General features: G+C 39.4%; 1 protein-coding gene across 1 annotated transcript in view; it reads left to right on the top strand.

Moving 5' to 3' along the window:
- Positions 1–27564, top strand: part of LOC139942802 (uncharacterized) — a 70509-nt gene that overhangs the window by 28692 nt on the left and 14253 nt on the right. The window contains exons 12-27 of the mRNA XM_071939579.1: positions 1239–1386; positions 2158–2580; positions 4472–4585; positions 5193–5365; positions 5891–6035; positions 7064–7226; positions 7533–7774; positions 10426–10800; positions 11708–12151; positions 22060–22269; positions 23075–23159; positions 23601–23761; positions 24215–24271; positions 25528–25731; positions 26350–26466; positions 26784–26900. Of these exons, the coding sequence (XP_071795680.1) occupies positions 1239–1386; positions 2158–2580; positions 4472–4585; positions 5193–5365; positions 5891–6035; positions 7064–7226; positions 7533–7774; positions 10426–10800; positions 11708–12151; positions 22060–22269; positions 23075–23159; positions 23601–23761; positions 24215–24271; positions 25528–25731; positions 26350–26466; positions 26784–26900 (3178 nt within the window). The remainder of the gene's footprint in view (positions 1–1238; positions 1387–2157; positions 2581–4471; positions 4586–5192; positions 5366–5890; positions 6036–7063; positions 7227–7532; positions 7775–10425; positions 10801–11707; positions 12152–22059; positions 22270–23074; positions 23160–23600; positions 23762–24214; positions 24272–25527; positions 25732–26349; positions 26467–26783; positions 26901–27564) is intronic.

Below are 27564 nucleotides of genomic sequence, written 5' to 3'. Positions count from 1 at the left end.
CAAACCTATGAAACTTTGAGATCGATCGGCCATTTGGGTTAAAAGAACACAGTGAAAACCGATTACATATTGTGCATGACATCAATGCAAAAACATAAATGAATAAATGCTCACTGAGCGATTTAAACTCCCAACGCAAAGTTAGATTATTAATTTCCCATCATTGACATTTCGCTTTCCTAAAATGTTCTCAGAGCTCACTTTGGATACCAGGAATGTTTTGATTTTGGAGGGGTACAAGTCCTTTCGTATGAAGCTGAGGGGGGAATTTTTAGTATGTTAAAAGTGCTAGTGGTTTTAATTGTCTAAGGGGTCTTTGTGCTTTTTGGGTGGTGTTTGGGGAGGCTCTCTGCTATCATTGTCCTCGGGCCCAGTGGGTTGGCATGAATCTGTGAGGGTGCACTCTGTGCCAATTTTATTTTTTCTGTTTTTTTTTAGTCCATTCTATGTTTTTTATTATTTTCAATTGTTGTCCCTTCCTCTTATCGCTGCGGTGTTTTGTTGTGGGTGTAGTTTTTTGTTTTCAATAGTCTGATTTTGCTTGTATTTTAATGATTTCTATTGTGTGATTCTTAAATGTTTCAGTGCAATCACCTTTTTATATTGTATAATTATATTTTTATCGTTGGCAGGGGTCTGGTTTTACACATCTTTTGATGACAGTTTTATACTTTTGTTTTAGCCTTGACAGCCCCTGTACAACTTGCAACTATTGTGTATGTCTAAAGATTTAAAATAAATAAATAAATAAATAAATTTCAGACTTAAAGCCATTGGACCCTTTCGGTAAACACTATTGTCCAAGGCCCACACTTCGTGTATCACAACTTCTATATCAAATAACAAACCTGTGAAAATTTAGGCTCAATCGGTCATCGGAGTCTGGAGAAAATAACGGGAAAACCCACCCGTGTATCCGCGCGTTTCGCCGTGTCATGACATGTGTTTAAAATAAATCCGCAATTCTCGCTGACGAGAATTGATATTGTTTTAGTGTTTTCTCAAAAAGTAAAGCATTTCATGGAATAATATTTCAAGGGAAGTCTTTCACCACTACCTTCTGTAAACCCTGTAAGTTATTTGTAAATCTGTGAACTTTTTTTTTTTTTTTTCTGTACCGAAAGGGTCCAATGGCTTCAATTACAAGCGATGTTTTCTTCTATCATCATCATCATTAGACCGTGTACAATTTTATGTAAATCTGTGATCTTCTTACTATACTGTAATCTTTCTTAAAGATCATTACCGGGAATACTGATGCCAACACTGAGGTTCGCAATGATCTTGATCGTCCATTTATAACGAGGGCAGTACGGATTATTCCGTACAGTTATTACAACGCTCTGCCTTGCTTACGTGTGGAGCTCCTTGGCTGCCCCCTTGCAGGTATAAAAACAATTATATCTTATTTTAACTGAAATAGGGGTTCAAAGGGTAACATAAGATGTTTTATGCACTTAGTGTTCGATAAAATACTCATGAAAGTCGGGAAGAATTACAAATTCTGAAAACACGTCAATGGCGTAAAATATAAAGACTTAAAAATGTAAGTCATCGAACATTAATTACAATCCACAATCCCCAATAAAGAAATAAAAATAAGGCTATTCGTACAAAATCGTACAGACTATGTTTGGGAATATGACGACATCGAGCGGGTTATAATTTGTTTTACTCCAAAATGTACCTGAAACAATTAGATAGTTAACCAGGATAGTTGAGGAAGACATTCGACTCCATCACATATTTATCTTGCATTGGCCGGCGGTGGGATTCAAACCTACGCCATCGAAATGACAGGTGAGTTTTGCAGGAAATAAACCAATTAGCACATTGCGCCCTAGCACCTTGTAAAACAAAACATTACATGGTGATATCTAAAGATTTTGTCTCATAATTCAAAAACATAGTCCAACATACTGTATTATACAGCGCCAGGATCGTCATCCCGTGACGGACACGTGCGCTATATAAGAAGGCACAATTATGTAGTAAATCAATCTTTATTAAGCAAATCAATACATACAAAATATCAATAGGCACAGAGGATAAAGAAAGCACACTTAAGCCCAGGTCATTGATGGTCCAGTGCAGGGCGGACAAAAAAAGAAGAAAAGAAAAAAATACAAATAAATACAAACAATACTCTCTTTGCAGAGGTAGGAGAACTGTGTGCTGAATCCGCCCTTTCCTTCGATGGAGTTTGCATAGCATCCGTAATCGGCCGAGAATCTGAAATCTGCGACTCTGTCTTCTCTGAAGGAAGTCAACCAATCAAAATCACGTCTCTCAAAACACAATCCTTCATTGCACAGAACTTTGACATACTACGTTCCCAATATGTTAACGAGTATTTCATTGGTCTGCAATCTTATGTGAGTAACGTCTCCGCCAATCAGACTTTCCGTTGGATGGATGGAACACCGATGACGTATCAGAATTTTGATCAGGCAGCTTTGGATGTCGTCACTGGTGCCCGTGAGCAGTGTGTTTATATTCAAGATAACGTGCACTTAACATGGCAGAGTACCGACTGCGTGAGATCCAACATACTGCGTACGGCAACGTTATGTGAAAAAGGTAATTCACGGACATAATTAATCGATAACTGTAGAGTCAGTTGACATTGGATGTTGAATAGAATAGAATAATGTTTTATTGTCACTTGTAAAAAACAAATATTAGTACAGTGAAATTCGTTTTGGTTTTGCGTGTCTAAAAATATGTTATCTAAAAATTACACTAAAAATTTACCATTTATACAAAAATACATCGAAATGTAATAAAAACAACTCTGAAAAGTATTACAATATACAGGCGAAATGCGAAAGATAAAAACAGTCCGATAGAATTAATATCAGAAATAGACATTCATGATTAAAACCTGTAATTTAGAACACGAACAGCTGTGGGATAAAAACTCTGCAAAGTACCGTTAGATCCAGATTTAATTGAAGGAATCGATTTTTTAACCGCATGGGCTGAAACTTGTCATCTACTATAGAGAGTGCTCGTTTTTCAACTCGAGAGAGATACAGTTCATCAAGTGATGGAAGTTGGCAACCTATGAGTTGGACATTCACATACTGTTTGCACAGCGACTATTGGTGTTGATCTTTAAATTGTTTACCTTTCCCAATGGTTTTTACAGTATCATGAAATAAGTTCATCAGGCTGTAAAATATCAACTTAAAGGCAGTGGACACTATTTGTAATATTGTCAAATACTAGCCTCCACAGTTTGTGTATCTTAACATATGCATAAAATAACTAACCTGTGAAAATTTGAACTCAATCGGTCATCGAAGTGGCGAGATAATAAGAAAGAAAAAACACCCTTGTCACAAGAAGTGTGTGCGTTTAGATGGTTGATTTCGAGACCTCAAGTTCTAGATCTGAGTTCTCGAAATCAAATTCGTGGAAAATTACTTCTTTCTCGAAAACTATGGCACATCAGCGGGAGCCGTTTCTCACAATGTTTTATACCATCAACCTCTCCCCGTTACTCGTCACCAAGAAAGCCTTTAATAAGTGTTTTACAGTGAATTTTTTACAGTGAATTTATTTATACCTTGTGTATCGAAATTGGATATTGGACATTCACATGCATCAGCTTTGTTTTATTTTGACGTAAAAAGCACCACACCCTTGCATACGTTTGGAACCAACTATATTGTGTTTCAACCAATGGACATTTCATTTCTAAAGTTGTTAGCGTTTTGAGATATTATTGCTGAAATTATGTACCAGTTATATCCGCGCAGGATTTTTTTTGTTTTCAATTAGAGTTACACAATTTGAGAAAATAGTGCTGTCGATAATGCTTCTCAGATTTAAATTTATGAAGTTAAAAAGTGATTTGTCTTCATTATTCAAAATACTTCGAAGTGATACATTTCTCAAAATGCATTATACTTTCCAAGTTTGCTGTACTTCTTATCACGTCGGTTTTTGTTGCAGTTTTATCAAGATTCATACCAAACATATACTGACCCTTTCAAATAATCGAAAGGTTGAAAAAAGGTATATTTTTTTGTCGTACCTTAGAGGATTTGGGTACTAAACACACTTTATTAAAGGAACAATTACAGAATTGGTTTTTGTTAACAAAACAGTTGCTGCATGGCAGTGTAAGCACTTTATGTAAACCACCATAAAAAAAATATACATACTGACAAACCTGTAGAAGTTTGAGATCGATCGACCATCTGGGTCACGAGAGAATAGTGAAAAACCGATTACAAATTTTGCATTGCATCGATGCCAAAATAAAAATGAATAAAACGCTCACTGAGCGATAAACTCCAAACGCGAAGTTATATTATTTATTTCTCATCAAATATGACATTTCAGACAGAAATATTTCAAGGGATGTTTTCAACTATCATCATCATTAGACCGTGTAAGTTTTATGTAAAACTGTGATCTTCACGATTTTTGTTTCTTACCAATTCTGTAACGTTCCTTTAAGATATCAACGAGTGTTATGTGAAAGGGATTTGTCCTGGAGAATGTACCAACTTCCCTGGAGGATACTTCTGCGCATGTCCACATGGATATTTCTACCAATCAGGAGCTTGTGTTCGTAAGTAAAGGTTTCAGTCTTCCTCTTTAAAGACCTGGACACTATTGGTAATTGTCAAAGACCAGTCTTCTCATTTGGTGTATCTCCTCAACATAATATGCATGAAATACTAAACCTGTGAAAACTTGAGCTCAATTGGTCGTCGCAATTGCAAGATAATAATGAAAGAACAAACACCTTGTCACACAAAGTTGTTTGTTTTCAGATGCTTGATTTCGAGACCTCAAATTCAAAATTTGAGGTCTCGAAATCAAATTCGTGGAAAATTACTTCTTTCTCGAAAACTACGCTACTTCAGAGGGAGCTGTTTCTCACAATGTTGTATACTATCAACCTGTCCCCATTACTCGTTAACAAGTAAGGTTTTATGCCAATAATTATTTTGAGTAATTACCAATAGTGTCCACTACCTTTAAGCACAGACGGTAAACAACCTTGTGCTGGACGTTACTTATCAGCTTGTTGTCCTGGATTAAGTTTGACAAGGCCCCTAACTAAATTACCTGATGAAGCTTTTGTAGCAACATGTACGAAAGAATCAATGTACCACCCCCGTTCTGCAGCGTGCGCGAGTAATTGCAAATGGATAATTTTCTTGTTTTGACAGAAATCTGCAGCAAACTTAATTTGGTCAGCCATAATACGAAGATCTCAGTATCCCAAGGCGAATCAGTGTGTTTGATTGATCCAAACAAGCATACTGACTGGACAGCTGCTAAGCAGTCATGCCATGATATTGTGGCTGAGCTAGCAAATGAAGTTGAACTCAGTGGTGTCACGGTAAGAGTACTTACTTTTATTTGAAATGTACGAAGCTCTGTAAGTGTCAATCAACTTGTTGGTGTCTAGAAATGGTTTACTGCAGGACTATGACATCATAAACGCAAGATGATGGTTTAGCTCGAGATGTCTTTAAAGAAAAAGTATGGGGTTTCTATTTCTTGAAGAATTATCTGGGAAAGTAGACATCCGACATTCAGGATGATGTCGACTTGAAAGATAAAATATATCTGAGTAATATGCCACGGGATATATATTTTTTTCACAGGACTAGGGAAAGTACTGAGTAATACAGCGCTAACACACATCGGTGTAGGGACAAAAAAAAATTATATTCTTTATCCCCGATGCAAATCTAACATCTATTACACTTTATAAATGTTATTTTAATCTTTATAGTTAGTAGTTTACATAATTTATTTTACAGTCAAGTACAGCCAGTTTTAAAGTGCTTTTAGTTGGTATGGTGATGTGAAAAAGCAATAAGGAAACCTAAATAATAACTTATAAAAACATTCCTTTTAGATGCCGGACAATGTTTGGGTCAGCAACTTGAATAACTCTGGTAATGGATCCCTAGAGTGCTTCGTAGCTGGATTGGGCAATTTGACACACTTTGACATTCACCAAGAAGCTTGTAACGAGACTATACCGTACATTTGTACAAGAGGTAAGAATATTGTGTCAGAATTTGTATTAAAGACACTAAACGCATTTGGTAATTTGGTCAAAGACCAGTATGTTCACACGGTGTATCCCAACATATGCATAAAAAACACTTTGAAATTTTTGACGCAATTGGTCATTGAATTTGCAAGAGGAAAATGAAAGAGAAAAACACCCTTGTTGCACAAACTTGTGAGCTTTCAGATAAAAAAAATCAGCTGAAGTTTTTTTATCTGAGTGAGAAATTACCCCTCGCCAAACGTTATACTTGTGTGGTTCATTATATTTTACTTTTAAATTAGAGATGATTGATTAGAGATGGTTGATTGAAATTGTAAGTTTTTTATTTATTTGTTTATTTCCTCAAAACCTCCAAAAATGGAGAATATAAAAAAAAGATTTATAAAAATTACATCAAATATAAAGTATAGGGGACATGAACACGAAAATAAAGAAACATGGTACCCTGACTCTCTCGGACGACCCCGGACCAAATTGAAAAAGTATAAGAAAAAAGGATTGTCAGGACGATCTGAGTTGCCCATCAATAACCAATCAGTGAACAACCTTAACATTATGTTTTGAAATAAACTGTATGGAAGCCACTATTAACAATAATGAACTCAACAGATATGTTGAGCTAGTTATTCATAAGTAGGATTTGAAACTTTGCATGGTGGACTATGATATGGAAAGGTTTGCGGTAACACCATGTAATGACTATCTCTAAATGAGTTTGGGCAGTTCTGAAAAGAAGCGGGGGTTTCTACTTGACGTTTCAATCTGTATGTATTTACCGTCTCCTGGAGAAAGCTAGTTATTCACAATTGAATCATACATTTATACGGGTTACCAAAGAGCAATACAATCTCTTAGCGGTTTAATTTTAAAATTGATTTATTTCCAGAAGGCTAAGGTATTGTAATTTTGGAATCCAAAATGTATATTCCCATGAACAAATTTAAACGTCTCTGCTCTATATGCTTGCACCTCTAGATGAATTTTTTTTTTTTTTTTCTTCATTTTGTTTAGCTTTTGAGGACATACGTTGTGAAGACATGATTCGGAGTAAAGAATCAACAACGGAAACAGGTGCTACATTTGGAATAATTCAATCACTAAACTACCCGCCCTGGTACAACTCCGGATCCAGCTGCATTATCCATATTCAGGGGCCCGATCAGTTAGTGATCAGGTAAGTTGACATTCATATTAAAAAAAGTCTCGAACACCCTAGTGACCGCGTTTGCCGGTGTCGCATGCAGTTATGTCCTCTATCAAATACTATCCGGAGGACATTATTGTACAGGCAGTAATGTCCGCCGGACAGTTTTGCATATATGCAATCATGGAGGAATCGTGATGCAACCCAGGGAAGCTAACGAACGTCCTATTGTTTCCCTACGTCAAAAATTACTTGAAGCTCCGCAAAGGTCACTTTTGTGACCACAATATATTCTCAGTCTTCACTTAACATAGCAATATAAATTTAAATTGTCAGGTTCAACTTCCTGAAAATGACGTTACGGACCGATGAGGGCGCTGGTACCTGTTTAGATACTCTAACAATCGAAGACAACATCCGGGGCACTGGGAGGTTCCTCAGGGGTCGATACTGTGGCGACAAAGACGGTCTCCAGGTCATCACAAGGTCAAATGACGTCACAATGGATCTACAACTTGCTGAGCTTACGGCAAATAAGGCTTTGGAAATAGGTTTTGTTAGCGCTTATGAAATGATAGGTAAAGTAACTAAGAAAGGTTTGCGCTAACACCGTGTGTAAATAAGGGAATCAATGTGTGGTGAAGAGGTTTTCAACTAGTGGTTTAATCCCAACGAGGCCTCGGCGGGTATAAACCACTAGTTGAAAACCGATTCAACACACTTTGATTCCCATTCATAAATACCTATTTGGTCAAAAAACATCATCACTTATAATCCTTCCTTATAAGGGAATGACGAGTGCGTTGCGCGTATCGCGTGATGTGGCACATTACCATTGATCTCCATTATACTGACTGGATAGGACATTGCGCTATGCTGCGTGCATAAACACGCGGCCCAACAATGGCGGCGCAACTCCTTCAAACGGGTAAATTTATGTGCACTTGGTCGGGTTTGAGTCTGTCAGTTGAAGTTGTACATTGAAAATAGAAATGGGGGAAAACATGACGATCGATAGTTTGAAGTATGAAAAAGTTTCTGATTGAAATGCAAACAAAGCAAACTAATAATACTTTACATTTTTGTCTATCAAATGCCCTTTTAGTATTATGATAATGACATTTAAATTTCTAAACAAAAACTCGGACGAGAAACTGTTTTGGGATTCAGGTACATGTTTTGTTTTTTGTTTTTTAATTCTTTCAGTTCATTGAGAAAATGGCAATAAACCATATAAAGACAAAACAAGAGTCGCTCCTTCAATAAAAAAAATCGAGTAGGCCGATGCAAACTAAGACTAGAGTGAGAACTACATACTCGCTAAACTCGAGGGAAAAGAACAAGAAAGATAAAAACAAAATACAATGTGGCAAATTAAGAGTTGCCTCCATTAACAAATTTAAACTTTTTATTGTTTAGCTTCTATTCATCATGTTAATTGAAAAACAATCCCAACAGCAAAACTTCCATATAACCGTTTTACTGTTCCGCCAGAAATAAATAATTTTATTTTGGTCACAAATAACGAAGTCGGATATTTCCGAGATGACTGATCCTCTCAACGAACTTGTATCGTCTGTACCGTCTTAAATGCTACATAATTCGCATACTTGTCGCTTTCCCGAACCTTTTAATTATTGATGCTATAACGAACATCTGTTGAAATCCGGGCTTCCCGTCCTCGTCGATTTCAGAAAACCATCTGTAACGGAGCGAAAACAAAAATAGTATTGCTCGGTAAAAATAACAAATACTTGGCCTATAATAATTATTTTTATGAAAGATAGTTTAAATTTCCTGCCTAATATTTGTAACGTTAGGTATACTAATAATAATATGAATCGCTTAAAAAAATGCAAAGGCCTACTTACTTATGGAAAGACAATCCCTTTGCCGACTCAGTTTTCCCTCCTCCGGTGATTGACAGCCGCGCACGACTTTACCATCAGCATCCTTAGCTTGTTTGATCCGATTCCAATTGTATTGATCCCAAAATGACAATTAAAAGGACGAAAACTTCTCTATGCTTGCAGTAACTCCGTTTAAAAGTGTACAACGCATTTCGTGTGACGAACGGTCTTCACCCGTTTGAAAAAATACGCGCGCGGCCTGCGTTTGGACGCGATGTCCTATCCAGTCAGTATAATAGACCTTTTCGCAAATACTGGGGCGTGCGCGTAAAGCTTGGAATTAGGTGCATTGTGGTCTAGCTGGTAGCAAAATTTGATTCATATCTATCCCACAATGCACCTCATTCAACAGTCTGCGCTTGCGCATTGGTATTTGCGATAAGGTCTATGGAGATCAATGCACATTACTGTTTCAGCCGTGCTCTCGACCAATAGGAATGAAGAAACTGTCTTATAAGCACAGGTGCAAACTCGCATGTCACGCCCATGTTTCAACACTTTTTACTGGTCATGAACAAAGGTTTATACACACCCACGTGACGCGCTCTCCACCAATAGGAATAGCGAAACTGTCTGATGTATTTATGAATCTCTTATAGCAGGGTTGCTTCTAAAAAATAAACCATTGGTTGACATCTCCAAATTACGATCAGTATGCTGTGATCGTCTTCAGGAGAATGCTGGACTCTGTTGCTTGATGATATACTGTGCTGCCTTGAAGAGTCCCTGAAGAATTGTTCACATGATGCTGCCGCAAACCTTGCCAAAAAAATGTCAGTCTGTTTATTACTAGAATAACTGTATAGTTGTTAAAGGCACTGAACACGTTTGGTAATTGTCAACGACCAGTCTTCTCACCTGGTGTATCCCAACATAAACATAAAATAACAAGCTTGTGGACATTTGAGCTCAATTGGTTATCGAAGTTGCGAGAAAATGATGAAAGAAAAAACACCATCTTTGGACGAGTTTGTGTGCTTTCAGATAGGAATAAAAAACTTCTGGCTAGAAGTCTTTTATTATTTCGCTGAGAAATTACCTATTTCTCAAAATTTATGCTCTCCAATTCTCGTTACCAAGTCAGTTTTTAAGTCATTATATAATTACCAAACGTGTACCTTCCCTTTAAAGATGGAAGTTACAAAGCAGGGCAACTGTTTCACTTCTAGATCGACCGTTGGCCCTTAACATTTCAAACTATACAATGAACCCCCATAACTCATTATTAGAGAAGTACTGCAAATGAGAATTAATGAATGATTTTAATGAGAATAAAGTAAAACCCAAACTGATTTCGTGTAATTTGTTTTCCTTATCAGATTGTGGCAAGGAAGTGTGTGAGTTTGGGTGCGGAATCGACCGAGAATTAACGTCAACGAGCGGCAACCTGACCACACCCTCCTTCCCATCCTCCCTACCTCCTTTCAGTATCTGCGTCTGGGTTATTCACGTCCAACCTGGAAAATACATCAAGATAAACTTCCTAGAATTCAATGTGGTTGAACTTGATGACGTCAGACGAAGATGCCTTGATGCTGTTTATGTAATGGATCCCATTGGTGGAGATAGCGCACGTGAGCTATGTGGAAGCACGCCACCATTGATACAGACTGAAAGCTCTGACGTCAAGGTTGTATTTTGGACGGGTTTGGAGTCGTGGTCGCTTGGATTCCACGCCGAGTATATAGTCACTGGTATGTACGTTGTTACAACAATTTTACTAAATAATATACCTAACCCTGTTTGTAGTGGTAGTGGTTCTTCCTGCTGCTGTTGCTGCTGCTGATGATGATGAGTGTCGTTAATTCTGTCGCTGTCATTGTCGTTTTCGTTGATTTGTGATAAAAGGCACCGATAATCCGGAGCGAGAATAATGGGATTGGGAAGTGTAACGGACAGGTTCTCACACTCAAATTTTGCGCGAGAAAAACTGATATGTTTTCCAATAACCGGCCATTACTTGAAGTGAAAAGTTTCTAAACATAATATAATTTCTATCAACAGCTTATGTAGGCTTCCAACCACAAGGGCCCAATTTCATAGAGCTGCTAAATACAAAAATTTGCCTAACATGAAATTTCTTCCTTGATAAAAACAGGATTACCAACAAAATTTCCATTTGTTTCATATTGCTTGTTACTGGTATTCAGCTGTTGATTGCTTATCCTAAAAATCACGTGGAAAATTGGTTGGTAATCCTGTTTTTATCAAGGGAGAAATTTCATGCTAAGCAATTTGTTTTGCTTAGCAGCGCTATGAAATTGGGCCCAGGTTGTTTTGTCATTTGTTTTTAGAGTGAGTACCAAACGATTCATTTAATATTTTACACTTTGCCATCATTATACACAACATTTATTTTTTTATTCAGTAACATTTATTTCAATGCTGCAATTCATTACAAAAAAGCACAATAAGTTGAAATTACCCAAGTAGCACAGTAACATGAGATAATAAACATAATAAATGTATGAATCAATAATAATGTTTGCTTATCTCCAAATACTTCTCGGCGGATTGTACGAACCTTAATAAACCGGCCAATTCAATTTCCATGATGTTGTCTCATACTTCTAACTGGCCTTTTTATTAATTTATTTACAGACCTACCGGGATGTGACGTAGGAACCTTCCCGATGTCAGACTATATCCAATGCACCTTTAAGTCAGCATTCATAGCAAGTCCTCTCTACCCCAACCCCTACCCGTCTGGTAGCCGCATAACATGGCACATCACAACACCCCCAACCACATACATCAAACTCCACTTCGAGCATTTCGACATCCCAGCAAAAGATCAACTTTGCGATTTCGATTACGTCATCATCGTTGACAATACCGGAAGTGATGACCTCGATGACGTATTAGGTCGATACTGCAATGTTTTGCCGCCATCTGGAACGATCACCTCTAATAAAAATGACGTCATCGTGAAATTAAAAACTGATGGGCATCATAATGCTGAAGATGTAAAAGGAACTGGATTTTATATCAGATACGAGTCTTTCTATTTTGATTCCGGTTTGGAGCAGCTTTCTTCAGATAAAGGTGGGCAAAAAGGGGACTTTCGGGACGCCTGGTGGCAGCAGACTTACCAGGTAAAATTAATTATTCTCGGTAATGTGTGCGTGCTCAGAACTACGTAAACAATGGACATTTACCTGGTAAGTCTGCTGCCACCTAGCGTTCCAAAGTCTCCTAGTGCAGTATAATGAAAATGTGCTATGTTGAAACAAACTGGTTAAACAGATATGCATGTATACGTTTGTTATAATGGAGCCATCTCCGTAGTATAAACGTTGTAAGAAACGACTTCCTCTGAAGTAACGGAGATTTTGAGAAAGATTTAACTTCACCCCCCCCCCCCCCTTTTGTCCCCCTATTAATTATTTACCCCATTGTTTTTTTTTCTACTTGTTTTCTAACCCCTTTCATGTATTTCCACTTCACTGCTTATGTTTCACTTAAGTACCTGTTCATGTTTGTTGTGTTGTCATTTAACCTTCTAGAAAGACTCTGCTAGGGTCGAAACGTCAGGCCATTAAATATTTTTTGCAAAGATTTAACTTCTCACTAAAATAATTGAATCTTTTACAGACTTATGTCACGGGTGCGATGCGACCCCCCCCCCACGTTTATTTTTATGTTACGTAATCATTTGCTTTACTTGCATGGCTAGCGCCCTCTGCGGGCTGCTTTCCGGTTCAAGAGCATTCTGTTTTGGGCCGAAGACCTTAACTGACGTCTTTGCGTGTCTTCACCCAACAGGTAAAGATCTTGTTATATTTTGCATTTAAATGTTTTCCTAATTACTACTTAGATTAAATAGTATGTAATAAGCACTATCCTCAAGTCTCAATTTGTTTATAGAATGTTGTTGACTTTAGTGGATATCTGGTTGCTTTTGCAACATCACGCTAGCTATTTATTGATTTGCGGTGTTTAGATATATTTATTACCTCTAGAGCCTTTCCTAATAATCTTAGCAGTGTTACTGAATGTAACATTTTGGAGATCCTTTAGTTTATTTTATCATTGCTTCTGGGATTGGAAATAACCTGTTTATATTGCATTTCACCGCTAATTTGCCTTAAATCCAAGATGGCGGTCGCGTCCTTAATTTTGGCGCGAACCGCGAGTATTGTTTTATCGTTTCATTGTTTATTCTTTTAAAGTTTAGTTTATGTAATTATTATTGTATATTTTGTATGAGCATTCTGTTTTGGGCCGAAGACCTTAACTGACGTCTTTGCGTGTCTTCACCCAACAGATTCACCGTTTACAGATCTCAATAAAACTAAAGAGCTACTATATGATCAGACTTGCCGTTTCATGCCCGTACTTATTCCAAGGGTCACATTTGGTGGAGAATCCGGGTACGGGCATATCGACGACGGCATCAAGCATCACTTGATCGTCAGAGTACATTATACCCGTCAATCTTGTGACCGGTACAGATTACCCCATCAAGACGTTGAAGGCATCCCCAGCCAGGACAGCCGGGTTCCAGCGGGCAGAGCGGCCTTCCCCCCTGAACCCTGCCCCGCGGATCGGAGAGACCCTCAACACTCCAGACGTGAAGAATTTTGGACCGCCGTATCCTTACCATCGGACTTGGATCACCCGTGATTGAGCAACCTTATCCAGCCTCTTCAACGCCCCTGAGTGCCGGATGTTTTTTCTTCACGATCGGAACTGTTGAACATTTTCGCCAACATCAAGAACAAGTTTATCGCGGTGTTCTTGAACATTTTGCCAATAATAAAAGTTTGCAGATTTCACGAACTCTCGCAAAGAATTCGATCGCCTCCATTTTGGACAAACTCATAGTTGTTTAAACTCATACGATCGGGAAAGCACCATCATCAGGACAATAAACACAATAGCATTGTCACACGGACTAAAGACCTCCTTTGTACTCTTCCACTGTGCCGATTAAGAGTGCGTTCGGTTGTTACCACCAGACAAGCAGCTGATGAACAATTCCCATTATGAACATTGACATTATTGGAATTTGATTGAATCAAGTCTCAATTGTATTTTGGATTCGGATTTGGTATTGTTGGTATTGTTAGGAGTCATTAATCTTGTCTGGCATTTAGACAGGTGTCCACTTAATGGGAGTAGGTACTTAAAGTTCTCATTCAGCTGAAAAGAACTTTAATCCATACATTGTTGTTTGCCTTTGGCGATGCTAAACTCCTGGGGTGTAAAAGAACACCTGTAAATTCTTTTGTATTGTATTTGAGACATTTTGATTGTCCAGCTGTGTGAAAGTTTCTCTTTATTACCTCAATTGGGTAGAGATAATTGAAGTCATTTCCTTCAGAATTGTCGCACGAAAATTCCATTGTTTCTGGTACTTCAATTGTGTACAGAATTTTTTCTTCTTCTGAATATTGATGTGTTCCAATTTGCATTCAAAGATTATATTTTGCTATTGCTGATTTGTTTTTGCATTGGTTACATTGATTGCATTTCATGATTGTTCAGTTGGATTGATATTATCATTTTTTCTGACAGCCATTTTACATTTTGTGAAGGTATTGCATTGATGACCATTTTTTATACTTTTGAATTGTGTTCTTTTGCATACTTTGTCACTCTGTATTTTATCTTTGGACTGTGTTCTTGGAAGCATGTCTGACGAGGAAGAATTCCCATCGTCCACAGCAGCATTTGGTCACAGATCATCTCGTCGAACTCTTCCGAACAGACCTCAACATACCTCTCCCTTCCAAGAAGAACTAGGCGACATCCAGCAAACAACCGATCGCATGCTTTCGCAACTGGGAAACATCGAGCGAAGACTATCCCGAGGCTCACTGCATCAATCAGTTCCAGGTACTCATGCACAACGGTCAACTCCAATGATGTCTACCACATTGCCAAGGCAAGGGTCTTCTTCAAATGACTATCCTTTGAGGTCTAGCCAAGCGCCGAGGCAAGGTTCTTCTTCAACCGACTATCCAGTTCTCACACCTCAGAATCACCACCTACCTGACCGCAACTCCACTACGCTTTCATCTCATCACCGTTTACTTCCATCACATCAAGTGAAAAGTGTACCTATGTTTACAGGGCGTGACCAAGGTGCAACAATCGCCATTGAAGATTGGGTCCGAGACGTGAATTATCTCATCGAAACTACTTCGATGCCTGAAGAAATCCAGTTTTCTACCATCGTGAGATATCTTGGTGGCGCTGCAAGAAAACTTGTACTCAATCTCCATCCAACACATCAGACCCCAAGCCACGCCTTTGCAGAACTCAAAGCACAGTTCGGAGATGTATTCCTGACTGGTGATCCATTAGCCAGCTTCTATGAGCGTGTGAAACATCCCACCGAACTACCGAGCATCTACGCCGTCGAACTAGAGGCAACGCTGAGAACCATAGAGGAAAAGTCAACCCTAAGTCGCCCTTTTCCTAATAGAAACAGTATGCTGACGCAACAATTTATGAGAGGCGTCAAAGACGAGAAAGTTACACAGAGACTCGCACCGATGAAGCCCAGAGATATGACGTTTCGGGAACTTCAAATTGAACTTCGTCAACTGGAACGAGAGTCTAGGATTGCAGCAGCTGCAAAGACAGGAACCAAGCTTCAAGCTCAACAATTGCAGCAGATTCGTCCTCCATATCAGCAATCCTCACCGAAAGTGCCAGATGTCAAGAGCCCCAAACCAACTACCGATCATGATGTGTTACAAGAACTTCTCGCCACTGTCCATCAACTAGCTCTGAGGGTAGATCATATCTCTCATCAAACTCCACGTGGACCTCAGCAACCAAGAACAGACCAACATGCCTCTGGTCAACGAGTGTTCTACTGCCACAGATGCGGCAATGAAGGTCATATTGCCAAAGGATGCAGAAGTGCCCCTTTAAACTCCAACGGCCCACGGCCAATGGGCAAGCCGTCAGAGGCCGGGAATCAGCGAGCCCAGTAGTAAGTTCTCCTTCAAACACTGCACCACGTCTGTCTTCAATATGCCACGGTGGTAACATACCTCTCCATCACCAGCAATTGATTGGTCCAACAAACGAAGACGTCGTCAACGTTAATGGTGTGAACTACACTGCCCTAATAGACTCTGGCTCCCAGATCACGTCGATAACGGAAGACATCTTGAGGCAAAACCCTGAGCTCCAGAACATGGAAATTTCTCCTTCAGAAGTCTCCATCGAAAGTGCTAGTGGGCACAGCGTTCCTCACCGAGGTGTCATCCCTTTAACCATCACTATAATGGACGTCGTCTACAAGGATGTTCCTACATTTGTTGTACAAGCAGACAGTTACCGTAGAAACGTTCCAGTCCTCATTGGTACTAATGTCATCAGAGCAGTGAAGAGAGACCATCAAGTGACAAAGAGTAATAAGTTCCTGCCTCCGAAGAGCTCTGCATGGTATGCAGCCTTCAACAGTATTTCTGCTTCAGAACCTGGTAGCCACAGCGACGGTACCATCGGCTACGCTAGGTACATCGGCCGATACCCCCGAGTGATACCAGCAGGCCAAGAAGTAGACATCATTTGTCAGGCACCCCCTGGCAAAGGTCCGTACACTGCAGTAGTTGAAAACTTTCCTCGAAGCTCTTCATCTTTAAAAGTTAGCAACCTGGTCACAGATGTTGAATCTAACTGCCAAGTACCCGTGAGACTTTGCAACATCTCCGCCAAGCCCATAACCATCAAACGCAACTGCAAACTCGCACAGCTAGCATACATCCAGCGCATTGATGATCTACCACTCAATGAAGACTACGAAACGTTACAAGCTAGACAGGAAGACGAAGATGTTTCTCCTTCTTATCAGCTGAGCCAAGTCCATGAAAGTCCAGGAGATGTTAAACATACACCACTTGTTGACCTATCCAAAGCGAAGTTAGACAGCGAGTCACAAAAGCAGCAGCTAGAGAGTCTCCTTCAGAATTACTCTGACGTATTCTCATCCAGTCCCCTGGACTTTGGATGTACGTCGACGATGAAGCACTCCATCCCACTCATAGACAATCAACCCTTTCGACTTCCTCACCGCCGAATTCCTCCTTCACAATACCAAGCTGTCAAAGATCATCTCAAGGCCATGGAAGAAGCAGGTGTCATCCGCAGAAGTAACAGTCCATTCGCCTCACCGATAGTGATAGCCCATAAGAAGGATGGTTCACTGCGGATATGTATTGACTATCGTCGCCTGAACAGCAAAACTGTACGTGATGCATATCCTCTCCCTCGCATCGATGAAGCACTGGACGCTCTTGGAAATGCTCAACTCTTCACCACTCTAGATCTCACATCAGGCTACTGGCAGGTTCAAATGGAAGACGAAGACATACCTAAGACAGCGTTCACTACCCCCATGGGACTATTTGAATGTAATCGGATGCCCTTCGGCTTAGCAAATGCCCCAGCTACATTCCAACGTCTGATGATGACTTGTCTCGGAGAGCAAAACTACGTCACGTGTCTTCTCTACCTCGATGACATCATCATATTCTCTGCCAACTTCGAAGACCATCTCGACCGCCTCTCTAAAGTGTTCTCCTGTTTGAGGCAACACGGTCTGAAACTGAAGCCGTCCAAGTGTAACCTCCTCCAAGAAGAAGTTAGATACCTCGGACACATCGTTTCGAACAAAGGCATTAGTACTGATCCAGAGAAGACGCAACAAGTAGAGCACTGGCCAACCCCCACTAATCGCAAGGAACTACAACGCTTCCTCGGCTTCACTGGCTACTATAGAAGATTTATTAAAGGATACTCACACGTTGTCTCACCTCTCTACAAGCTCACTGCTGGTGACCCAAGACGAAAGAAGAAGAATACCAAAAACTCCTCTCCATCTGTAACCCCACCTTTCATCTGGACAGAAGAGTGTCAGAACGCGATGGACATGTTAAAGCAGTACTTGACATCTCCACCGATCCTCGCCTACGCCGACTATTCACTCCCGTTTATACTCCAGACCGATGCATCAGGAGTAGGGCTCGGAGCTGTCCTCAGCCAAGTCCAAAATGGAACAGAGAGAGTCATCGCTTACGCAAGCAGAGGACTCAACCCCGCCGAATCTCGCTACGCAGCACATAAGTTAGAATTCCTAGCCATGAAGTGGGCGATTACTGACAAGCTACGAGACTATCTTCTGGGCAACCAATGTACCGTGCTGACAGACAACAATCCTCTCCTTTATGTCACTACATCTGCCAAACTAGATGCGACAGGCCAAAGATGGATTGCGGCACTATCTCAGTTCAATTTCACTGTTAAATACAAGCCCGGAAAGAACAACGGAGCGGCTGATGCACTCTCTCGCAAATCGCAAGCTGATACTTCAAGAAGTCTCTTGTCATTCCAAAAGGATGCAATCACAATTCCTCCCCACATCGTGCAAGCTATCTGCAACAGTCACCCACCCGAAACAACTCCCTTCATCGAACCTCCAATTGCAAGATGCGATGTCATGACACAGAGTCACACGTCACTCCCATCAAATGAGTTGCCGAGACTACAAGAGAAAGACATCGTATCCGCTCAGAGAAGTGACACGGACATATCCAGAGTCATACACTATCTAGAGAAAGGAAGAAAACCAACCAGAGCAGAGAGGAGTTGTGAAAAGCTCGGATGCCTCATGTACCTAAGACAATGGGAAAAGCTTCACATGAAAAACGGCGTACTCTATCGTCTCAGAAAGACCCATGACGGATCAACAGCCGAACAGCTTGTTCTCCCTGAACAATTTCGACACACAGTAATGACATCACTCCACAATGATTTCGGTCACTTGGGCTACGAAAGAACGCTCGACATCGCAAGAACCCGCTTCTTTTGGTCCAAGATGGCAAGTGACATCAAAACTTGGTGTGAACAATGCAAGCGATGCTGCCTAAGAAAAACTCCGTCTACAAAAACGCGTGTACCTTTGGTCAGCATCACCACAACTGAGCCTATGGAATTACTCTGCATCGATTACCTCAAGCTGGAAAGAAGCAAAGGTGGCTATGAAAACATTTTGGTAATCACAGATCATTTCACCAAGTATGCCCAGGCGTTTCCATCTCGCGATCAGAAGGCAGGCACAGTTGCTAAGATACTCTGGGAAAAGATAATACAGCACTACGGATTTCCTGTACGACTACACGCTGATCAGGGTCGCAACTTTGAAAGCCACCTCATCCGAGAATTATGCAAGATCTGTGGCATCAAAAAGAGCCGAACTACCCCGTATCACCCTCAAGGAAATGGCGTCACAGAGCGTTTTAACCATACGCTCCTTAACATGCTTGGGACATTAGAAGAAAATCAGAAGAAAGACTGGAAGCAATACGTCGAAATAATGACACACGCATACAACTCCACACGTCACGACTCCACCGGTTATGCTCCGTTCTACCTGATGTTTGGTAGACACCCAAATCTACCAGTCGACTTGATGTTTGGACTCAATTCCACTCAGAGAGAGTCTACTTCAAACTATGCGGACTATGTAGAGCAGCTGAGAGAAAGACTACAGAAATCATACACAAGGGCCAGCGACTACGTCAAACAAGCGCAGTCGAAGCAGAAACGCCTGTATGACAGAGGTTCCTCCATCGCTCCTCTACGTCTAGGTGACAGAGTCCTCATCCAAAACAAGAACCTCATTGGCACATGCAAATTAGCCGATAGATGGGAATCACAGCCCTATATTGTGATTTCAAAGCACAAAGATCTACCTGTGTACAGCCTCCGCTCCCTCGGTGACGGTAGAGAAAGAACTGTGCACAGAAATATGCTGACTCCATGCATGTTTCTCCCACTAGAAGAGAACAACACAACAGCCGATGAACCACATCAGGAAACCCAGTTAGAGTCAGACGAACATCAGGAGAGTGAGAAAGTTCCAACTATCATGGATCATAGTGAAACTAGCGACGAAGAGATAGACATAGACTTCATCCCAGTAGAAACTGAATCTTCGTCAATGTCTCCTTCACTATCTCCGTCACTATCACCTCCTGTCCTCACACCAATCATAGATCTTGAGCCAAGCAATGTCGTTGAAGTTTCCCCTCCTGTCGCACCACCGCAACTTACCCCTGAGTTACTGGAAACCCAAACTATTGATGTTACAGATGAGTCGAACGACACTGAAAGTACGGTATATCTTTCGCCACCGAGCCCTAGACCTATCAGAAACAGACAGCCGCCCACAAGGTTTACCTATGACTTCATAGGTCAAACCAAACAACTGCAAGCACGAGATACATCACGCCAAGAAAAGATATGCAATGGACGACGACTGTTCGACAAGTGGAAAGAGCCTACTATGGCTAAGACAAGAAGAAAAGCTTGTCTGCGTCTCCTTCTGCAAGAACACAGTTCCATCTAATAACCCCCCCCCAATTGTATATACACTGTATTATTATTGATTGTAACTCAATGAAGATAACGAAGTATTATTTAAATAATACTGTTATAGAGAGAAAGAAACAAAAAATCTCTCTGAGTTATGTTCATTTCGTTATAATTGTTACTTTCAATGTGTCAAGATATTGAAGTTGTAATGTAATTAACTTCTGCATTAAGTTTTGTCTACCAAAATGACAGAGTCTTTTTTGAAGGAACCATTTAGAGATGTATTTAAATTACTGGTGTTCTGCTCCTTAGTTATAGAATACTTACCTTTTTGTTGTTCTAACTAAATGCTTGGAACACCAGAGTTTTGTTTAAAGGTTGGATGGTATGGAAGACATTTGCCACCATTTTGTTTTCATAAGTTGTAAAATTTCCATTGTGTAAATATGTAACATAGGTTATGTTAGTTGCATGCCGAGGACGACATTTTTCTCCAGGGGGAATAATGTCACGGGTGCGATGCGACCCCCCCCCCCACGTTTATTTTTATGTTACGTAATCATTTGCTTTACTTGCATGGCTAGCGCCCTCTGCGGGCTGCTTTCCGGTTCAAGAGCATTCTGTTTTGGGCCGAAGACCTTAACTGACGTCTTTGCGTGTCTTCACCCAACAGGTAAAGATCTTGTTATATTTTGCATTTAAATGTTTTCCTAATTACTACTTAGATTAAATAGTATGTAATAAGCACTATCCTCAAGTCTCAATTTGTTTATAGAATGTTGTTGACTTTAGTGGATATCTGGTTGCTTTTGCAACATCACGCTAGCTATTTATTGATTTGCGGTGTTTAGATATATTTATTACCTCTAGAGCCTTTCCTAATAATCTTAGCAGTGTTACTGAATGTAACATTTTGGAGATCCTTTAGTTTATTTTATCATTGCTTCTGGGATTGGAAATAACCTGTTTATATTGCATTTCACCGCTAATTTGCCTTAAATCCAAGATGGCGGTCGCGTCCTTAATTTTGGCGCGAACCGCGAGTATTGTTTTATCGTTTCATTGTTTATTCTTTTAAAGTTTAGTTTATGTAATTATTATTGTATATTTTGTATGAGCATTCTGTTTTGGGCCGAAGACCTTAACTGACGTCTTTGCGTGTCTTCACCCAACAGATTCACCGTTTACAGATCTCAATAAAACTAAAGAGCTACTATATGATCAGACTTGCCGTTTCATGCCCGTACTTATTCCAAGGGTCACACTTAGTTATCCAACATTTTCACAAGTTTATTATTGTGCGGATAATTTGGGATACACTATGGAGGTACCTCCATGGATACACTATGGAGGTACCTCCATGGATACACTATGGAGGTACCTCCATGGATACACTATGGAGGTACCTCCATGGATACACTATGGAGGTACCTCCATGGATACACTAAATGAGAATACTTTTGGTTTTTTTAATATTACCAAACGAGTACAGTGTCTTGTTTATTAAGTCCGATGCTCTAAACCCTTCAGCAACTGTATACTTTCCAAAGTTCTTTGATAACAAAATGGAAATTTACTTTCCAAGTTACATTACCATTTATTATTTCCTTGTCTAGACTACAGCTGCCCAGCTGGCTGGGATATTCACGATAGACACTGTTACTTATTCAAGAATCGTTCCAAGCATCTTCAATGGCGAGATGCTGAGATCGATTGCAACCATCTTGAGTCGCATCTTGTTAGCATTCGGGATTACAGCGAGGAGCTCTACATCCATGGTATGGTCACATCGGCATGGTATACAGGAAACTCTGATATCTATATTGGTAAGTTAATTTAAAAAAAAAATCCGGTTTCCTTTTTTGGGGTACCCTCCGACCAGGAGTTAGTAAACAGGACAGTTCTTTGCAGAAAATGAGAAGTCAAATCAAAAGTCTCCCCCCCCCCGTGTCAGGGACGGATAACACATTTGAAAAGGTACCTCGAAATTCTTGTTTGTTACCACAAAACGCTATTTTCTACACCTTCCGCCTAGGAGTTAGTAAGCAGGACAGTTGTGTGCAGAAAATGGGTAAACTATAAAAAAAAATCTGATAAATCTACTCCGTGGTTAAACCGTTACTGTAGTAGAATATTCAGCAGATATTTCTCTGAAGAACAAACTCTATACATGGCAAGTAGATACACACATGGTGTTACCGCAAACCAAATAAATATTGATACCTCACCATGTAATGCAACAAATCAAACAAACATTAGCATGTTGCCTCGATAAACCATTCAAAGTTGTCGAACACAGCAACAGCTTTGTATTTTTAACACTGATGACCGGTTCAATGTTGTCAAAATCTTGAAGGTATAAGTAAAGGTGAGACCAGAGACTATATTGCTATATATATAAAGTTTTATATCATCCATTCTCAGTCAGTAACATTAATTGCATTGCTGTCACAATACAATAATACAATAACGCACATTTATAGGGAAACTACAAAAGCAAAAGAATATGGGGTATGATTTATTAGGTACACAATAATTCAATTATAATCTTATTGTTTGTATTTGTTTATTGTGTTTGTATGGAAATAAATGTTTGGTTTTTTTTTTTTTTTTTTTTTTACAATATTCCAGGGTTGACTGACATATTTTCCGAGGGAAACTTTCGTTGGACTGACGGTGCTCCGATGAGCTATACAGATTGGTATGCGCCTATCAGGTACAAAAATAAAAGTTGGAAATGTCGGTTACATGTAGTACCGTATGGTATTGACTTACAGCAATACTAGTTTGCTTTAAAATTTTACCCGATTGAAAGAACCGAATAAGCGTTTAGTGGTAGCTTGAAGAAAGGGTGTCAAGGGAGTCCAAAGTTTTGATTGTTTTAAGAATAGAAAAAACTACGAAAAGCTTAACTTATTTGACTAAATGTTAATTATGAAGATTTGGGTGTATAGTTATTCACCCGATAATGGTAACATCGTCAGGGGGGCTCACTTCATGTAAATCATTGCTGCTCAGTCACCTTCACGTTTACATCCCGTCATGTGGAGGTTGTGCAGTTATTCACCAGAACCAGAATCAGAACCAGAATCCCAAGTAAAGTGTTTTATTGAACTTGAGAAAGTTCCTTGCAAGAAAAACTTTGTGTCTTCTTAAGGTCATCGGGTGCGAATCGTCAGCCGGATGGTGGTGTACTAGAAGACTGTACAATGATTACCTTGCATAGTATACACTCCACAGCTAACTGGCACGACGTAGCTTGCGCCTCTAAAGATGCCAAGCAGTACATCTGCAAGAAACCTGCATCACTAAACAAAGGTAAGAGAACATTAATTAATAATAATAATAATAAAAAGAAATACTTATAAAAATATAGCGCAATTCAGTACTGCAAGTACTCTCAAAGCACTTTACAAAACAATTGAACAAACTTATACAAGAGAAAGCAACAAATAATCTAAGCAGTATAATATCACACAAATCATTGATTGAATTTAGTCCATAACTGTATATTTTCTTACCCATCATAGTTAAAATTTGCTGTTTGATCTGTTCAAATTGACTGTTGACTGTCATTCATACTTGGCCAAAGAACGGCCTGCATATCTTACCATTTTCTTCAAAAAAATGATATGCATTTCACAATGACCATCTTTAAACCATGTACATTGTGTGCAAATCAGTGAACAATTTAGGTTATGCACAACCTGTAAGATTTGAAAGCCTTCGTTTGCTATTAATTGTCCATTTTCTACCTTTTTTTTTACTCAGATGTGCCAATCCTAGATGCAACTCCAAGAACATTGCCAGCAGTAGGCCTACTACCGGGTAACAAATGAATAAGTTTAATAGATGTTAATTTGCATCGGGGATAAAGAATATTAATTTTTGGTTTTTACCCCTATACACCGATGTGTGTTAGCACTGTATACTCAGTACTTTCCCGAGTCCTGTGAAAGAAAAAATCACAGGCATTTTTACTCGGGTGGGATTCGAACCCACGACCTTTGCAATTCTAGAGCAGTGTCATACCAACTAGATCACAGGACTCGGGAAAGTACTGAGTATACAGTGCTACACACATCGGTGTATATGGGTAAAAACCAAAAATTAATATTCTTTATCTATTAAATCGTTTGCAGTACCCGCTGCTAAAACATAGGATTCGAACTGCCTCTAGCTACCGGGCAATCTCGGTGGTCTAGTTGGTATGACACTGCTCTAGAATTGCAAAGGTCGTGGGTTCGAATCCCACCCGAGTAAAAATGCCTGTGATTTTTTTTCTCAGGACTCGGGAAAGTACTGAGTATACAGTGCTACACACATCGGTGTATATGGGTAAAAACCAAAAATGAATAAGTATTACGTGATGATTGTAGTTGCACATTGTAAGTTGCTGAAATTCAAAAATACAACAAAATATTCGCAGTTTTTACAGTAAAGGAGAATTTTATTCATTAAGTATTGAATTTGTATCTAGAAGACGATCAGAGCATACTGATCGAAACGTCGAGTTGGAACCAACGGTTCTTTTCAGAACCACCCCAACTCATTTGGAGATTATCATCATATGGTGTATTAGCAAACGTGATTATATTGTATCATCTGTTTAATTGAATATTGGGAGTCCCAAGGCCCGTGAAGTTATTCTCCCTCCAAGTTGTACACCCATCGGATGGTTGTAGAATAATGTTGTGTTGATAGCCCAAATCAGTAAAGTGTAGCCCTTGCTTTGAAGATGACATTAATTTGGCCTTGTGGTGTATGGCAATCTTTAGATAAAAAAGTATACAATAATTGTAATTTCATTTTCAATAATGTTTTTTTTCATTCTAACTGATAATCATTCAAAATAACAATAACAAAGTACAATATTGAGTAGAATTGCAAATGGGGGAATTGAACCAGAAAAACCAAAGCTCGTGGTATAGGCACGCCCATACAAACAAACAAAATGGACTAATTACATGCACAGTGAGATTACGTACGCTATAACTTCAACGGGATACAACATAACAATACATAGGATTAAACGTGGGTATAATATACATTGCTGCTGACTTGTCTTTTATAACTCATTTCAGCGACCAGTCACGGGTGCCCTGCGTCTACACAACAATGCAGCAATGGTGAATGCATACATTTGACTTATGACTGTCCAAGTAAGACCGGGAACCATGTCTCTGAGGATGACTTTGTGTGTGCCACCAGTGGCGTGCGTTTGTCCCTTTCATTCTACTGTGACTTTGTAGCACACTGCGATGATAGGTCAGATGAGGCTTATTGTGGTAAGAAATTAAACAAAATTCTAATACAATTATTTGTCAATTTGCGTTACTTTCATCACGCTTTCTATACTATAACTTATTTATTTCGGGTTCCTTAAGCGGGCCCATTCACAACTCATTCCAAGAATTTTTTTTTAAACAGAACCACAAATTGTTATAAAGGCAGTGAACATTATTGGTGATTACTCAAAATAATTATTAGCATAAAACCTTATTTGGTAGCGAGCAATGGGGAGAGGTTGAAAGTATAAAACACTGTGAGAAACAGCTCCCTCTGAAGTAACGTAGTTTTCGAGAAAGAAGTAATTTTCCACGAATTTGATTTCGAGACCTCCGTATAAGAATTTGAGGTCTCCAAATCAAGCATCTGAAAGCACACAACTTCGTGTGACAAGGGTGTTTTTTCTTTCATTAATATCTCGCAACTTCGACCGACGACTACGTAGTTGAGCTCAATTTTTTACAGGTTTGTTATTTGATGCATTTGTTGAGATATACCGAGTGGGAAGACTGGTTTTTGACAATTACCAATAGTGTCAAGCGTCTTTAAAGTTTGATTCATTTACACACTAAAGTTTGATTGAATTTCACACTAAACTCTGTGCCATATAATTGCAGATTATCCAGTATGTGAAGCTGATGATTGCGTGTGTGACAATGGTCAGTGTATTGCAGCAAATAAGAAATGTGATTTAATTGAAGACTGTGCAGATGGATCAGATGAGCAACTCTGCGGTAAGATATCTTAAGATTTTACTCCTGAAAAGGTTAAGAAAATTATACATTATGAATGTGTGCCAATTTTCGTATAATTCCCCAAAACGGGACCACATTTTGAAATTTAAACTGGCAGAAGTTGTATGGTTTATACAACTATATATGGGATTGAAACAATGGGTCCCAACAACCAAAGGTTTACAGTCCCTTGAAGTCTCATCTATTCTGCATAAAAACAAAACAATTAATTGTCTGAGTAATAAGTTTGTGTGTTGTCTGAACTCGTAGTTTCTATTATTCTGCAAACTGTTGACTTGTTTATTGCTCCATTATAGATTACTGCAATGCGGGATTTCAATGCTACGACGGAACCTGTCTACCAGAGAGTGCTGTATGTGATGGAATGAAACACTGCCCCGGTATCAGATGGGAAGATGAACCACTAGATTGCGGTAAACACTTTACATTCATAAAGATTGTTTATTGGTGCTTTTACACCTCCGTATGGTTCCAACTTTTGGCTTCACAACTAGTTAAAGACAATGGACAGTGGACACTATTAGTAATTGTCAAAGACCAGTCTTCTCACTTGGTGTATCTCAACATATGCATAAGATAACAAACATGTGAAAATTTGAGCTTGATTGGTCGTCGGAGTTGCGAGATAACTATGAAAGAAAAAACACCCTTGTCACACGAAGTTGTGTGCTTTCATATGCTTGATTTCGAGACCTCAAATTCTAAAATTGAGGTCTCGAAATCAAATTCGTGGAAAATTACTTCTTTCTTGAAAACTACGTTCCTTCAGAGGGAGCCGTTTTCTCGCAATGTTTTATACAATCAACCTCTCCCCATTACTCGTTAGCAAGTGAGGTTTTATGCTGATAATTATTTTGAGTAATTACCATTAGTGTCCACTGCCTTTAAAACTAGTTGTGAAGCCAAGGACTCTCAGAAAAAAAAGAACTGCGATCTCTCTTCTTGCCAAGAACGAGAGATCACAATAAAGTTTAAATTCAGACATGGGAGAAAAACCCAAAGTTTAAATATTTTTGAGTTGAAATTCACCCTATAACCTTAAAGTTTGTATGGGTGTCCTTTCTTGTAGTTGGTACT

Source organism: Asterias amurensis, chromosome 10 (assembly GCF_032118995.1).
Source record: "Asterias amurensis chromosome 10, ASM3211899v1".
Lineage (NCBI taxonomy): Eukaryota > Metazoa > Echinodermata > Asteroidea > Forcipulatida > Asteriidae > Asterias > Asterias amurensis.
The sequence above is the reverse complement of the archived record's forward strand: the minus strand, read 5'-3'. Positions and strand labels throughout refer to the sequence as shown.